At 45.7% G+C, this 14,774-nt stretch overlaps 1 protein-coding gene across 2 annotated transcripts in view; it reads right to left on the bottom strand.

The window, feature by feature from the left end:
• ATAD5 (ATPase family AAA domain containing 5) overlaps positions 1–14,774 on the bottom strand; it is a 259,487-nt gene that overhangs the window by 175,458 nt on the left and 69,255 nt on the right. For both annotated transcript variants that reach the window (XR_003856559.1, XM_029600713.1), the window contains exons 7-9: positions 10,025–10,206; positions 9,610–9,767; positions 1,008–1,152 (exon numbers count right to left, since the gene is read on the bottom strand). Coding sequence is in view for 1 of the 2 variants with exons in the window: in XM_029600713.1 (XP_029456573.1) it covers positions 1,008–1,152; positions 9,610–9,767; positions 10,025–10,206 (485 nt within the window). In the remaining variant the exon portion in view is untranslated. The remainder of the gene's footprint in view (positions 1–1,007; positions 1,153–9,609; positions 9,768–10,024; positions 10,207–14,774) is intronic.

Raw genomic sequence — 14,774 nt, 5'->3', positions numbered from 1 at the left:
CAAACCCCTCCAACTATTACAGAATGCCATGCCAGAATTCTCACAAACACACATAAATCTGATCACATTACCCCTATCCTAAAAGACCTCCACTGGTTACCTATAGCTCCCGCATAAAATACAAAACATTCACCATTCTCCACAATCTATTGTACAATCAAAATCACACTTGGCTCGAGAACGCACCACTTTTCCGATCATCAACCCACCCCTCCAGATCCAACCTTGCTGGAACTCTATATACCCCCCCCTCCCTAAAACCTGCTCACCACACCTCAACCAGAGAAAGGGCTTTCTCCAATGCCGGCCCTTCCCTATGGAACACCCTGCCCACGGCCCTCCGCCTAGAACCTAACCTTTCTAAATTTAAAAAAGGGCTCAAAACCTGGCTCTTCACATTAGCGTATCCAGATGTTGACCAAACGTAGCTGGCATTCTAACCCCTCAGCCCTCTCACCATCCCCTCCTCCTATCTGCCTCTCCTCTTTCTCCCCTTTTCTTCCCCAAGCAAATTCCCCCCAAGCAAAGTCTCCAAAATACAGTGTTATTAGTTCCCCTCCTCCACCCTTAGCTTATCCTTCCCTGTCCCTCCCCTCCCCCCCCCCCCCCCCCCATTCTATCCCTTTCACTGACATCAATGGTCTGGTACCTACCAGCCCACCTGTACATATATTGTCTATTGTTAATTTATATTTTGAATGTTCCTATAAAATCTCTCTCTCTCTATCCTTCCTACTGCTGTCCTCTCTCCTCCTTCATTGCTGCTCCCCCTTCCCCATCCCTGTTTATTGTATTTCACTCTCTTGTTAATTTGTTACAATGTAAACCAGCATGATGTTCCGATGAATGTCGGTATATAAAAATCAACAAATAAATAAATAAAATACATTTTAGGAAAGTATATTTTGCTTTAACAGATTTTCAAAACATTTATACAACGTATTTGCTATTCTTCATTAGATGCCATATGAAGCAAAACATACTTTGCTGTGAACCTGATTTCTTACCTTCAGAAAGTGCAATGTGTTCCATTTGCTTTTGCTGGAATTGCCTACAAAATCTTCTCACAGGGAACTGAGGATTACAAGACTTGATCTCGTCTAACAAACACTTCTTTACTACTTCTGGAAAATGCATTCGCCATCCAGTTGACTGAAAAAAGAATAACTGAAAGGTGAGCGATTCCAAAACAGTACAACAAAATGCTGTGGTGGGATGAATGTTTATCTATCTGGTTGAAGCAAAAATTCTGTTAAAATATAAGCAAAGGAGGAAAATGCTTAGATTTAAAATATATATACAAAATTATAAGAAAATATGCTGCATACACAATATCCCTTTATCAAACTATTATAAGCCACAACACAATCTAATAAAGGTTAACAATGACTGGAATGGCAGGCACAACCATAACAGAATATTTTATTTGAAACTGTATTAAGAATAAGAATAAAAGTTTGCAAATATCAAAAGTCACCTGTCACAAATTATTTCATGGTTTAATACACATAAAGGGATCACCACAACAGATAATTTCCTCTGTAATCCCATCATATATTTAACCTTATCAATTTTTCATCTGTCACTTTCTTCTAAGCATGAAGGACAATAAAACAAATCTAACCTCACAATGTCCTTTTCCTTGAGTCGAGCCAGACCAGCCTAGATGCATGGGTCTACCCTTCTCAACCAGGAGACTGACACAGAGACTAACAGGCATCATCACCCTATTATCAGGTCGATACAGTAACGTGCGGTTAAAGATTCCCTGTCTGTAACGTGCTGGAAGCGCACAATACAGACGAGTAAGGCGATCCAGCGATACAGTCTCCAGTTTCACGCGTCCTTAGCGCTTCGTAAAATAGACACATAACCCTTTCCACACGCAGCATGTATATGATGTGTAAATGAACGAATTAGCTGTATAATGAAGGAATTAGCTATTCCCCTCCGATACTGTAACGGGCGCTGATATTATCTCCTTAGTAACCCGCTGTTTTGCTGCGGCCTTAACGTGTTAGTTTACCGCCTCCCCCTAGTAGGTGTTAGGACTGTGAGTCTAGTAACAAATCCATCGACACCGCTTAAGATACTCAAAAACAATAAAACACAATTTAAAAAAAAGCGATACAGAGATGATAGAGAAAATGTAATGCTGCGGGACACATAAAACCTGTCAGAAAAAAAAATAAAAATTTTTAAATACCTGTCGGAGGGCCGCGTGGGTCCAGGCGGCCGGCGGCGGGAGCCGGGGGGCGGGTGGTCGCGTGTTAAATCTAGGCCGGGTCGCACAGACGCGCATTCATCCAGGCAGAGGAGCCGGCGACGAAAGCAGCCGGCTCCTCCGCCTGGATGAATGCGCGCCTGTGCAACCCCTGCGATTCGGCGCTCAAGGCGTGACGTCACGACGCCCGACGTCACGGCATGTGACTGCCTTGAGCACCGAATCGCAGGGGTCGCACAGGCGCGCATTCATCCAGGCGGAGGAGCCGGCTGCTTTCGTCGCCGGCTCCTCCGCCTGGATGAATGCGCGTCTGTGCGACCCGGCCTAGATTTAACACACGACCACCCGCCCCCCGGCTCCCGCCGCCAGCTGTCTGAAACTAACGCGCATCCACCCGCCGCCGCCTGGAACAGGCGCCCACCCGCCTGCGGCCTAGATTTAACACGCGACCACCCGCCCCCCGGATCCCGCCGCCCACCGGCCGCCTGGACCCACGCGGCCCTCCGACAGGTATTTAAAAATTTTGTTTTTTACACTTCCTGGTGCCTGTCATTTCAAATGACATTTGAAATGACAGGTACCAGCGCACCCAGGTTACTGTATAGGTGCTGTATTAAGCGCCTATACAGTAAAATGGGTTGCGCTGGCATAACCCTTCCCTAACGCTTCACAGCCGCGGCATGCATTTGCATGCAATTAGAAGAGAGTATCAGGCGCTAGGTCAAGAGAACTGTGCGTGCGGGGAGGAAGGGTGCGCCTGACACTGCCACACTGTTTCTACCGTGGCCTTACAGTATCGAGCCGAGAGTGTGCTTTAACACGGTCTTGGAATGGAATGCCCACTTGCTGAAAGCAGAAGGATATGCAGTCCGCCAACCAGGAGGAAAGAGTCTGCTTACCCACAGGCTTCCTTAACTTGTTAGGGTGGAAAGAAACAAACAATTGAGTGCTTTCCCTGTGGGCAGCTGTACGGTCTAGGTAAAATGCTAGAGCCCGTTTACAGTCAAGGGTATGCAGATCCTGTTCTTCTGGGTTGGCATGGGGCCTGGGAAAAAAGGTAGGTAGTATAATGGATTGATTAATGTGAAACTCCGAAACTACCTTAGGCAAGAACTTAAGGTGAGTGCGGAGTACCGCCCGGTCTTGCAGAAGTTTAGTGTAAGGCGGATAGGTAACTAGAGCCTGCAATTCACTAACTCTGCGAGCTGAAGTGATAGCCAAAAGGAAAATCACTTTCCATGTGAGATATCGAAGGTCACAGGAGTGAAGAGGCTCGAACGGTGGTTTTTGAGCCGACCCAAAACCAGATTAAGTTCCCAAGAAGGGGCCGGAGGACGTAGTGGAGGCTTGATATGGAGCAAGCCCTTCAAAAAGCGTGTTACAAGGGGTTGTACTGATATAGGGACATCCCTGACACCTTTATGGAAGGCGGGTACCGCACTGACATGCATTCTGATGGAAGAAGTCTTTAGACCTGACTCAGATAGATGCCAGAAATAGTCCAGAAACTTTGGGATTGGACAGGAAAAGGGGTCAAGGGACTGAGAAGAGCACCATGACGTGAACCTTTTCCATTTGTAAGAATAAGATTTCTCATGGAAGGCTTCTGTGAAGCAATCAAGACACGGGAAACTGATTCAGAAAGGTTAAGTGGTTGAAGGATTAACCTTTCAACATCCATGCCATCAGGGATAAGGCATGAAAACTGGGATGGCGTAGGCTCCCATCGTTCTGAGTGATCAGAAGCAGGTCCTTTCCCAAGGGAATGTGCCTGTGGATGGAGAGATCCTGAAGTATTGGAAACCACACTTGGCATGGCCAGTGAGGTGCTATCAGGATCATTTTTCCCTTGTCCTGATGTAACTTCACGAGAGTCTTTGAGAGAAGAGGAAGTGGATGGAATGCATAGAGCAGACCAGTTGCCCATGAGAGGGAGAATGCATCTCTGGGTCGAGACAGTTTGCTGCGAATGAGAGCGCAGTAGTTTTCCACTTTGCGGTTTTGTGGGGACGCAAAGAGGTCTATTTGAGGATACCCCCATTGTTGAAAAATGGAGTTCGCTACTGAGGGGTTGAGAGACCACTCGTGCGGTTGAAAGACGCGACTCAGCTTGTCTGCCAGCACATTGTCCACTCCCGGTAAGTAGGTGGCCCTGAGGTACATCGAATGGGAGAGAGCTTCCTGGCACAGAAGGAAGGAGCCCGTACCTCCCTGCTTGTTGATGTACCACATGGCCACATGGTTGTCCATCTGAATTAGGATGACCTGATTTGATAGGCGACCTGAAAAGCCCTGAGAGCATATCTGATTGCTTGAAATTCCAGGAAATTTATTTGATGTTTGGCTTCCTCTGGAGACCAAGAGCCTTGTGTCTGCAGATCTGCTACGTGGGCTCCCCACCCGAGGTTGAAAGCGTCAGTGGTGAGAATGATTTGAGGATTTGGAACCTGGAAGGGCAATCCCTGGAGGAGATTGGTCTGATTTTTACACCAGGCGACAGACAGAGTGAGTCGGTGACGTGGACATTGGTCGACAGAGGCTGAATAGCTTGAGTCCATTGAGACCTCAGAGTCCAATAGCCAAGCGGGCCATTGGTGTGACATGGACTGAGGATGCCATGTGTCCCAGGAGGACGAGAAATTGGCGTGCTGAGACTGCAGCTGGTGAGCAAGAGATACAAGAGTCAGTGCTTGTTGTTGAGGCAGGAAAGCCTTTGCCTGGAAGGTGTCCAAGTCTGCCCCAATGAACAACAAGGTTTGAGATGGGACTAAATAGGATTTGTCGTAATTGACAAGAAATCCTAACGAAATTAGCGTGTGTAAGGTTAGATTGAGGGACGACAGAGCAGCTTGCTGAGTGGGAGCCTTGATTAACCAGTCGTCCAGATAGGGGTAGACGTGAACACCTTGTGTCCTGAGGAAGGCTGCGACGACTACGAGGCATTTTGTAAAGACTCGTGGTGCAGACGCTAGGCCGAATGGAAGCACTCGGTATTGATAGTGCTTGGGGCCTACTAGGAACCTCAGGTACTTGCGATGAGCTGGACTTATCGCAATGTGTGTATATGCGTCCTGGAGGTCCAGAAAGCAGAGCCAGTCTCCTCTTTGTAGAAGAGGTAGAAGTGATCCCAAGGTGACTATCTTGAACCTTTCTCACTGGAGGAACTTGTTGAGGGCCCGTAGGTCCAGAATGGGACGGACGCCTCCCAATTTTTTGGGGATTAGGAAGTACCGGGAATAGAACCCTAGGCCTTGCTGAGAGTATGGAACGGGTTCTATTGCTCTTCACTGGAGAAGGAGGGAAACCTCTTTATCCAGAAGAATGGAGTGTTCGGATGTTCTCCACGTCTGTAGAGGTGGGGAGTCCGGTGGCAGGGGGAGAAAGTTCAGATGGTAACCCTGAGCAATGATTGCCAATACCCATTGGTCGGATGTGATTGAATGCCACATGTTGTGGAAGTGGCACAATCGACCTCCCACTGGTATGTGCGACAGAGGAATCTGGCTGATGCTCTCTAACTGGAAGTCAAAAACCAGAAGCAGGTCCTGGTTGAGGAGCTGCTTGTGGTTTTTGTTTACGGGCTTGACGAGACTGCGGTTTTTGATAAGGTCTCATGGCACGGGATCTGGTTGGTGGCGGGTAAGACTTCTTCAGGCGGAAGAGACTATTTAGAATCCTTTCTAAAGGGTGTTTTGAGGAGAAGTCATCAGAAGGCATCAAAGAAAGCTGTCTTAGGGTCTCATGATGGTCCTTTAATTCTGCCACCGTCCGTTGAATCTGTTCGCCAAACAGATTATCTCTGACACACGGCAAGTCAGATAACCGGTCTTGTACTTCTGGGTGAGGGTCAGAAGACTTGAGCCAGGCCCACAGTCTCGCCAAAATAGCAGCTACAGACACTCTGGTAGAAGTGTCAAAAATGTCATAAGATGTTCTAATCTCATGCTTGCCTGCCTCAAAACCCTTGTTTACTAGGGTTTGTAATTGTTCTTGAAATTGCTGAGGCAGGGAGTCTGAGAAGTCCTGTATCTGCTTAAAAATGACCCTGTTGTATTGGGTCATATAAAGCTGATAGGCGGCAATTCGGGAGATGAGCATGGCCCCCTGGAATACTCGGCGACCAATGTTATCTACGATGGATGGGAAGAGAGGTGATTACCTTGGGGGCAATCCAGGAATTGGAGCAACTCCATCATCTGGTGCCTATCATCCTGTTCCGTCTGTAATTGGAAGGGAACCAATTCAGACATTTCCTTCACAAAATTTATAAAGGAAAGGTCCTTGGGGTGAGAACGCTTTCTACTCTCAGTGGGTGAAGGTGGTGAAGGTAAATCATCAGTGTCTGTTGAGGTATCATCACCCCAGTATCATAAGGATCCGCACCCATCCCTCTAGGAACTGGAGGGAGACAGGGTGGTTGGATACCTGAAGGACCCGGTCTAGGCTCCAAAGGAATCGGAGGAATTATCGGAGGCACCGATGGATGACTCGGTGGCACTGACAGACGTATCGGCACCGATGGATGGGTCAGTGGCAAGGGATGTATTGGCATCGATGGCTGAGGCAGAACTCCCGATGGAGGGTTGCGGAACGGTGTTTCTCCTCCCGATGACGCTGTCAGTGGGGAGGGCATCGGAGCCATCGGAGACCCGGGATCCATCGGTGGAAAAGCGGCCATAAGCGCTTCCATCCTGGATAGCAGCGGAGCCAGCGCTGCCGGAATCGGGTCGGTGAATGGTTCCGCAATCGGTACCGGTGTCTGTGCCGGAGGAACCTGAAGACATTGCATCGCTTTGTCGATGGCCTCCTGAACCATCCGGTCCAGTTCTTCTCGGAGACCTGGAGCAAGCAGCCCCGGCTCCGGTACAGAAGAAGGAGGCAGAGGCATAGCCGGAGGGGACCACCGTTAAAGGCGGAGTTGCGGCTCCCGATCCCCGATCGGGTGAGGATTGCCTCGGTGACCCGGTCACAGGAATGGCTGGTGCCTTTCCTGGACGGGGTTTCTTCGACAGCGGCTCCGACGATGGCGAGGTCGATGATTTCGCTCCCTCGATGGTCCGAGTCTTACCGTGTCGATGGCGATGTTTCTCCCTGCGATCTCCTCGATCCTGAGGGGGAGTAGAGGGTGTCGATGGCCGAGAAGTCGTCGATGCCTGTCTGTCACCGGTCGATGCTGGTGCAAAGTTGATGGTGCCTGTTCTGACGACGTCCATGCAATGGACGGAGTCGGGGTTTGAGCACGGAAGAGAAGCTCCATCTTCTCCATTCTGGCCTTGCGACCCTTCGGTGTCATTAGGGCACACTTGGTGCAGGTCAAGACATCGTGCTCGCGTCCTAGACACATTACACAGACTTTATGGGGGTCTGTGATAGACATGGTGCGGGTACAGTCCGGGCACCAACAAAACCCCGACGCCATGGCAAAAAATCGAGCCGCGGTATGGTAGACGGCCAGTAGGCTGCGAGGGCCAAACTCAACGGTAATCGACGGAAAACGGGTAAAAACCTACCAGAGTACCGCGGACTGAGAAAAGTTAGAGGAGGGACCACTGTGGGGCAATTTAACTTTTAGTAATTCCGTGAGGAAAATTCCTGTCAGGAATCTCTTCAGAGCTCCTTTACCGCGAGGCTACTGCTGCGCAGAAAAAAGAAGACTGAAGGAGGACCCCTGCTGGCTGCAGGGTTAGTGCCATGCTGGGCATGCCCAGTAGGGGCCAGTCAAAGTTCTGGAAACTTTGACAGAAGTTTTCCATGATTGGGTTCCATCCTGATGATGTCACCCATATGTGAGGACTACCATCCTGCTTGTCCTGCGAGAAACGCCATTATACACCATTAGATTAGAAAAGCAGAAATTCCCCCAAAGAGTAAAAATGGAATGGGTATTTTCCTCATCTGAAGTCTTCTTGGAACCAGAGGTCCCAGGGCCAGGCCACCAAAGGTGGGGGAAGGGAGAGGAGAAAGAGGGAACTAGCACCACTGGTTTCAATCCCCCTCCAGCATAAGAGTCCAGCCAAAAAACGGATCACCAACCCCCCTGCCTGCCCTTTCTACATCAGAGGGGAATAACTGAAAGACCACAGCATCCCTCTGGGAGGTCTGTCCACTAAATCCATGACTGCAGGCTTGGCACCTCCACCATCTGCTGAAGACATAGAAATATGGAGGCGCTGCAGGTGGCACAGTTCCTTAAAATGCTGTTTCAACAAAGCTTTTTCTGTCTCCATCTGCTGGTAGGAAGAAAAACCCAAGCATCTGGACTGGTCTGGTAAAGATGATTGGGAATTTCCAAGGTAACTATTTTCACAACACTGGAAACTATCAGCCCTCATCATCAACCAATCATCAGTATTTATACAAACTTGTGACAAAAAAACTGTAGTGCACAGCAAATCACTAATCTATACAGATGAAAGTAACAGCACAGTAAAGACTAAAGATGTTAGGGCTGTTCAGCTTGAAGAAAAGACAGCTGAGGGGGAGATATGATAGAAGTCTATAAAATCATGAGAGGACTAGAACGGCTAGATGTGATTTGGTTATTTACTCTTTCAGTTAATACAAGGACTAGGGGGCACCCCATGAAGTTGGCAAGTAGCACATTTAAAACAAAATCAGAGAAAATTATTTTTCACTCAATGCACAATTAAGCTCGAATTTGTTGCCAGATGTGGTTAAGGAAGTTAGCATAGCTGGGTTTAAAAAATGAAAAAAGGTTTGGACAAGTTCCTGGAGGAGAAGTCCATAGACTGCTAGTAATCAAACTGACTTAGGGAATAGCCAATGCTTATTACTGGCATTAGTATCATGGGATTTATTTACTGTTTGGGTATACAGGTACTTGTATCCTGGATTGGCCACTGTTGGAAATAGGATGCTGGGCTTGATGGACCCTCAGTCTGAACCCAGTTTGGCAACTTCTTTTGTTCTTAATGAGTTCCATGGTAAAACAGTGGATACGAGTTCATTTATGCAGCCATATTATCCCATAGGTATCTAAGTATATATTATGACAAGTCTTTTGTTTTTGTTTTTTTTCATGAGAGCTATGCATAGCTTTTTGAGTTTTTGAACAAAAACTCAACTGGTTTATCCCATCTCCAGTGTGCAATCTGTATTCTTCATGATATATTACATCTTTTTTCATGGTTATTTTGCAACAGTTCTAAATTTTCAGAACTGTCAAAGATTTCTCAAAAGTCACAGATAACATAAATGAGATGAAGACATATCAGTAACATCAGATTTCAAAAGCTTGACCAAAGTAGTTAATAATGGACTCGTTTAGCCAAGTTAAAGCCATGGCTCAAAGGTCAATAATAAACATGGACTAGCTAGAAGAAACTCATTTTCAAAAATGTGTTTACATTGGTACAAGCACCAACCTCAACAGCAGAAACGCTATAGCTTGTTGAAGATTCTTTAACTAAGAAATCTTCAAGTGAAGCTGAATGTTTTGTGTCATCAGTCACGCCAGTATTCAGATGTCGAAGGGAAGCCAGAAGAGGGCAGGGAGGCCATGTCAACCTCCACAGAGGACTACCTATAAAAAGAGGGAAGGTAAACATACAAAATAAGATTTAACCTATTGTAGATAAATTCTCTAAACCAACTACGCATTACTTTTGATGTTAAAATGACTCAAAACATATTCAAGAAAATAAGGAGACAACGGAGCAATCCAGAATCAAATATACTAATTTTGCTAAAATGCATCAGGTCAGAACCTGTCTGAATGTACAGCTTGCTGTTCACATGGTTTAAATGTAAAGTCTCTGAGATCAATGCATTGAAACTCACCATCATCCTTTTGTTGCACATGTGTGACAGTCTGGAAACAAGAACTTGCTACAGAATATGCTTCCTTTGCTGCTGCTGTCTTTGCTATGTGTCTTTTTAGAGAGTCTGGCAAGCCACTCATCAGGAATACACGCTTAGCTTTGAACTGTTCATCGTCCTCAGAATTTTCCAATACATCTTGACTTTAAATAGATTAAAATTGCCATTATTAAAAGCAGTTTTACCACTTAGTATTCCTGAGAATTCATTTCAACTACATATTTAAAAAATACTCAGAAAATTTCACTTACTCAAATTATAATTTGGAAATTATGTTCAGACACTTAACATTACACAAAACTACATCATAGGACAGTGATGGCTAACCTATGACACGCGTGTCAGAAGTGACACGCCGAGCCGTTTTTGCTGACACGCGTAGCGTTTCGGGACTATCGATTTTTTTTTTTTAATCGGCTGCGCCAACCCTTTAAAATTAGTTTTTTAGTTTTTTAGTATCCCTCCAGGCCCCCCCCCCCCCATATGCCCCCGGGCGCAGGGAGGCGCATGCGGCGCAGCGACAGGCAGATAGGCAGGGCCGTGGTGAGGCTCACTTCACCACAGCCCAAAGAAAAGGATTGTGTTGAACGCGCTGATGCTCCTCCTCCTTCCTGCCTGTGCGGCCCCGGAAGTAAACGTTGCCGGAGCCGCGTGGTCAGGAAGGAGGTGAAGCATCAGTGCGTGCAGAAGAGGAGCATCGCTTGCACTTACGGGCCGCCGCGAATCTCAAATCGCAGCGGCCCGAGAAGAGGAAGAAGCCCGGTAGCAGGGCCGCTGCAGAGCCCAACCTGCGGCGACCCGCGAAGAGGAGGCCCAGAGGTGAGAGAGAGGCTGAGGGTCTGTGTGTGTGTGTGTGTGTATGAGGTGAGTTGAGAGATTGTGTGTGAGGACCTGAATGGTTGCAGAGACTGCATGTGCTTGAGCAAGACAGCATGTGGGAGTAAGAGAGAGCCTGTGTGTGTATGAGTCAGACAGCATGTGCCAGTGAGAGACTGTGTGTGTATGAATGATTGTATGAGAGAGAGCATGTGACAGTGAGAGCCTGTGTGTGTGTGAGAGAGAGAGAAATGCATGTGAGAATGAGAACCTGACTGTGTGTTTGAGGGAAGAAGATGGAGAGAAAAGAAACAGAAAAAAAGACAATATAAAAGGAATCGGCAAAAAAAAATAAAGGGAAGGTGGAAAAAAAAAGCCTGTGACCAACCAATTAGAAAACTAAGATCAGACAGCAAAGGTTAAAAAAATATATATATTTTTAGTGATTGGCACATGTAATCTTTGGGAATGTGCAAGAATAGCAACATCCCCAATAGTCATGTGGCAGCAGTGGAATGAGAGAGGTTCGGAGGTTGCTGGCAAAAGAGGGGGGGTCTGCCTTTAGTGTGTACATGTGTATGAATGGGACTCTGCCTGGGGGTGTGTGTGTGTGAATGTATAGGTGCCTGCCTGGGGGTCTGTGTGTGTGAGAATGAATTGGTGCCTGCCTGGAGGATGGAGCGGGAGTGGTGTGAAAATGAATGGGAGCTTGCCTGGGTGTGTGTGTTTGTGTGTATGTGAGGGAGCCAGTGAGTGTGACAACATGAGTGTGTATGAAAAAATCCAGTGGAGTAAGAGTTTGTGTGGGGGGGGGGGGGGGTGGAGAGAGTGTTTTAATTGAAGATTTAGCAGACGAAATTCAGCAACAAAAAAGTCACTAAGCAGGCAAGGTAAAGAATTATTTGTTTTTGCTTTATTAATAAATACAGTACATATATTAAAATTATAACTTCTTGTTATTAGAGCTACAAATATCACAATTATGGATTTTTCTAGAAGTGACACACCACCCGAGTTATGCTCGGTTTTTTTTTATAAATTTTGACACACTGAGCTCAAAAGGTTGGCCATCACTGTCATAGGAATTAAGAAAATGAGCAAAGCTCAAAACAAAATGTGTTCCTATCATAGCTATTATAAAAGCAAGTATTTTGTACAAATACTTACATGAATGCAACATTTTTTCTTCCATTTAAATGTTATTAAATAAAAACTTATTGTTTACAAATATCCAAAGCAATACATAAGAAATAATGCAGTAGTATATAAAGCAGCCAAACATTGAGGACTAGCTAGTCACCGCTAGACAAAGTCACTGCAACACTTAACTGGGTTAAAGCTGCTTCTTTAAACCACTCACTCCTCTCCCCCCCCCCCCCATCCCCTCCCAATCGAAGAAATATCTATTATACATGGGCCTAAAAAGACAACATCTTCAATATTAAGTCTCACAAAAGCACCTATTTTTATACTTTCATATCAAAAATTAGTGGTATTTTACAATATATATACTAAGTACAATATGACAATCCCAAAAATAAGAAGATATATAAGAAGAAACTAAAACTCAACACCCCAGCTAGTTTTCAACCAGTGAGTATAGGGCTCCCAAATATTTTCGACTCTATTCAAATAAACATGTTTACTACATGTAAGTTTCTCCATATAATAAATTCTGTGAAATCAATCCTTAATAGATATCAAGCAAGGCACTCCTGTATTACGCCACTTATATGCCAGCTCACATCCAGCAGAAAACACCAGCTGTATAGGTAATTTATACGTCAGCTCAGACATCTGATCAGGTATCCCAAATAAAAATAAATGGATCTTGTGTTACAGAGGTCCCCGTAATCAATGAGAATAAAAGAAATCCTATCCCACATTTTCTTCATCTCAGGACAGTCCCACCATAGATGAAAGAATGTCCACTTCTCTCCACACGCCCTCCAAAACACCTCACCTACCCCTGGGAACATTCTTTGCAAATTATCCTGACATAAAAACCATTTGATAAGTATTTTGTAACTCTTTTCCAATAATGCAGAGGCGACAGAATTTTTCTTTGTGGCTAGAAAACATTGATCCCACCCAATTTCCTCTATAGATTCCGCCAGATCCCTTTCCCAAGCCCTGATATGACTAGGTTCGATTTTTAAATCTGCATTTATCATACTACATAATTTAGAGATGGGTCTTTGTAATTTATCTGCCTGATTGCAAAGACTCTCGACCATTGTCTTACCCATTTATAGGTCAGTCATGACTCTCTTCTGACTCACAAAGTGCAACTGCTGTACAAATAAATATCTATCCCTACACCCAATAGAGTAGTTTTCCAATAATTGAGAAATAGGAACTTTACCTTGACCCTGCCATACTTGTTATCTGGTTATACCCTAGGTGGGCATATTATTACCCAGTGGAAATTCTCTATTAAGTAAGAATGATAAATGATAATAAAAATTACACCCCCGACCCCCCACCCCCACTAACATGGATCTCCACCGTTTCCATACACCTAGTGTGATGCGAGAACAAGGGAATAAATCTTTCATCTCCAAATCGCTACCCCTCCAAACTAATTTGCAGGGTAAGATTCCCTGCCCAACTCTGTTCCCAAGGTTTGACTTCTCTAGTTCTATGCCAATGAATAGCAGCTCTCAGTTGGGAAGCTGCATACTACAAATCCAAATTGGGAACACCTTACCCACCTCTAAGTTTGGTCTGGTACAGCACTCCCCTTTGCCACTCTCGGAGGTCTATGTTTCCAAATGAAACTGAAGGAGAAATGACTACTTACCTAATAACTTTGTTTTCCTTACTGTAGACAGATGGACTCAGAACCAGTGGGTTAGGCACCTCTGCCAGCAGATGGAGACGGAGCAAACTGACGTCACAGTATATATACTCCTGCAGTGACATCAGTCTGCCAGTATTCTCTTCAAAAGCAACCGAAAACACTGAACTCAAGCAATGAATGTATGTATCCCAATCTAAGGACTGGATGAACACTTACGAGTAATCCCCTGGAACACATAGACACACAGAAGGACCATTAACACAATCATTCAGCAGCCAAGGGCGGGAAGCTGGGTCCATCTGTCTACACAAAGGAAAACGAAATTATCAGGCAAATAGTAATTTCTCCTTTCCTAACATGTAGAAAGATGGACTCAGGATCAGTGGGATGTACTCAAGCTACTCCTGAATAGGGTGGGAGGCTGCCATTGGTCCAGTCAACACCGCACATACAAAAGCTCCGTCCTCCCAGGCCTGAAAAGCCAGACAATAATACCTGGAAAAAGTGTGCAAGGAGGACCACGTCGCAGCTCGGCAAATGTTGACAGGAGACAACAATCTAACCTCTGTCCATGACACTGCCTGAGCCCTAACCTAAGTAGGCATCAGCATCCACATACGGCAGAAGTGACTACCTCCGTAATCCAGCGAGCTATTGTAGCCCGTGAAGCTGGTTTGCCCTGCTTTCCTCCATCATGAAGGACAAACAGACGATCAGTCTTTCGGAAAGGTTTAGAAACCTCCAGATACCACACAACATGTCTGACTCCATCTGCTGGACGGCGGACATAACCCACCGTCTGGACTGATCCTGGTACGTACAGGGAACCAGAGATCGTTAATGCAGCAATTCCAATTTGGCTATTCTTTGTAAGAAATGAAGCCAAAGGCCCTCCCTTTCTTTCTTAACAAAAGTGGGTCTAGAAATGTATTTACTCCTGATCACCATTTTCATGCACTCCCAGATGGTTACAGAATTACATTCCCCTGTACTGTTATCTAGAAGATACTCTTATCTCATTTGCCAGCTGTTCAACGTACTTTGCATCATTCAGAAGACTCACTCAGCTGCCAATGCACATAGAAGGTGAAA

The sequence above is a fragment of the Rhinatrema bivittatum genome, chromosome 4, assembly GCF_901001135.1.
Source record: "Rhinatrema bivittatum chromosome 4, aRhiBiv1.1, whole genome shotgun sequence".
Taxonomy (NCBI): domain Eukaryota; kingdom Metazoa; phylum Chordata; class Amphibia; order Gymnophiona; family Rhinatrematidae; genus Rhinatrema; species Rhinatrema bivittatum.
This window is presented reverse-complemented; position numbering and strand designations above follow the sequence as displayed.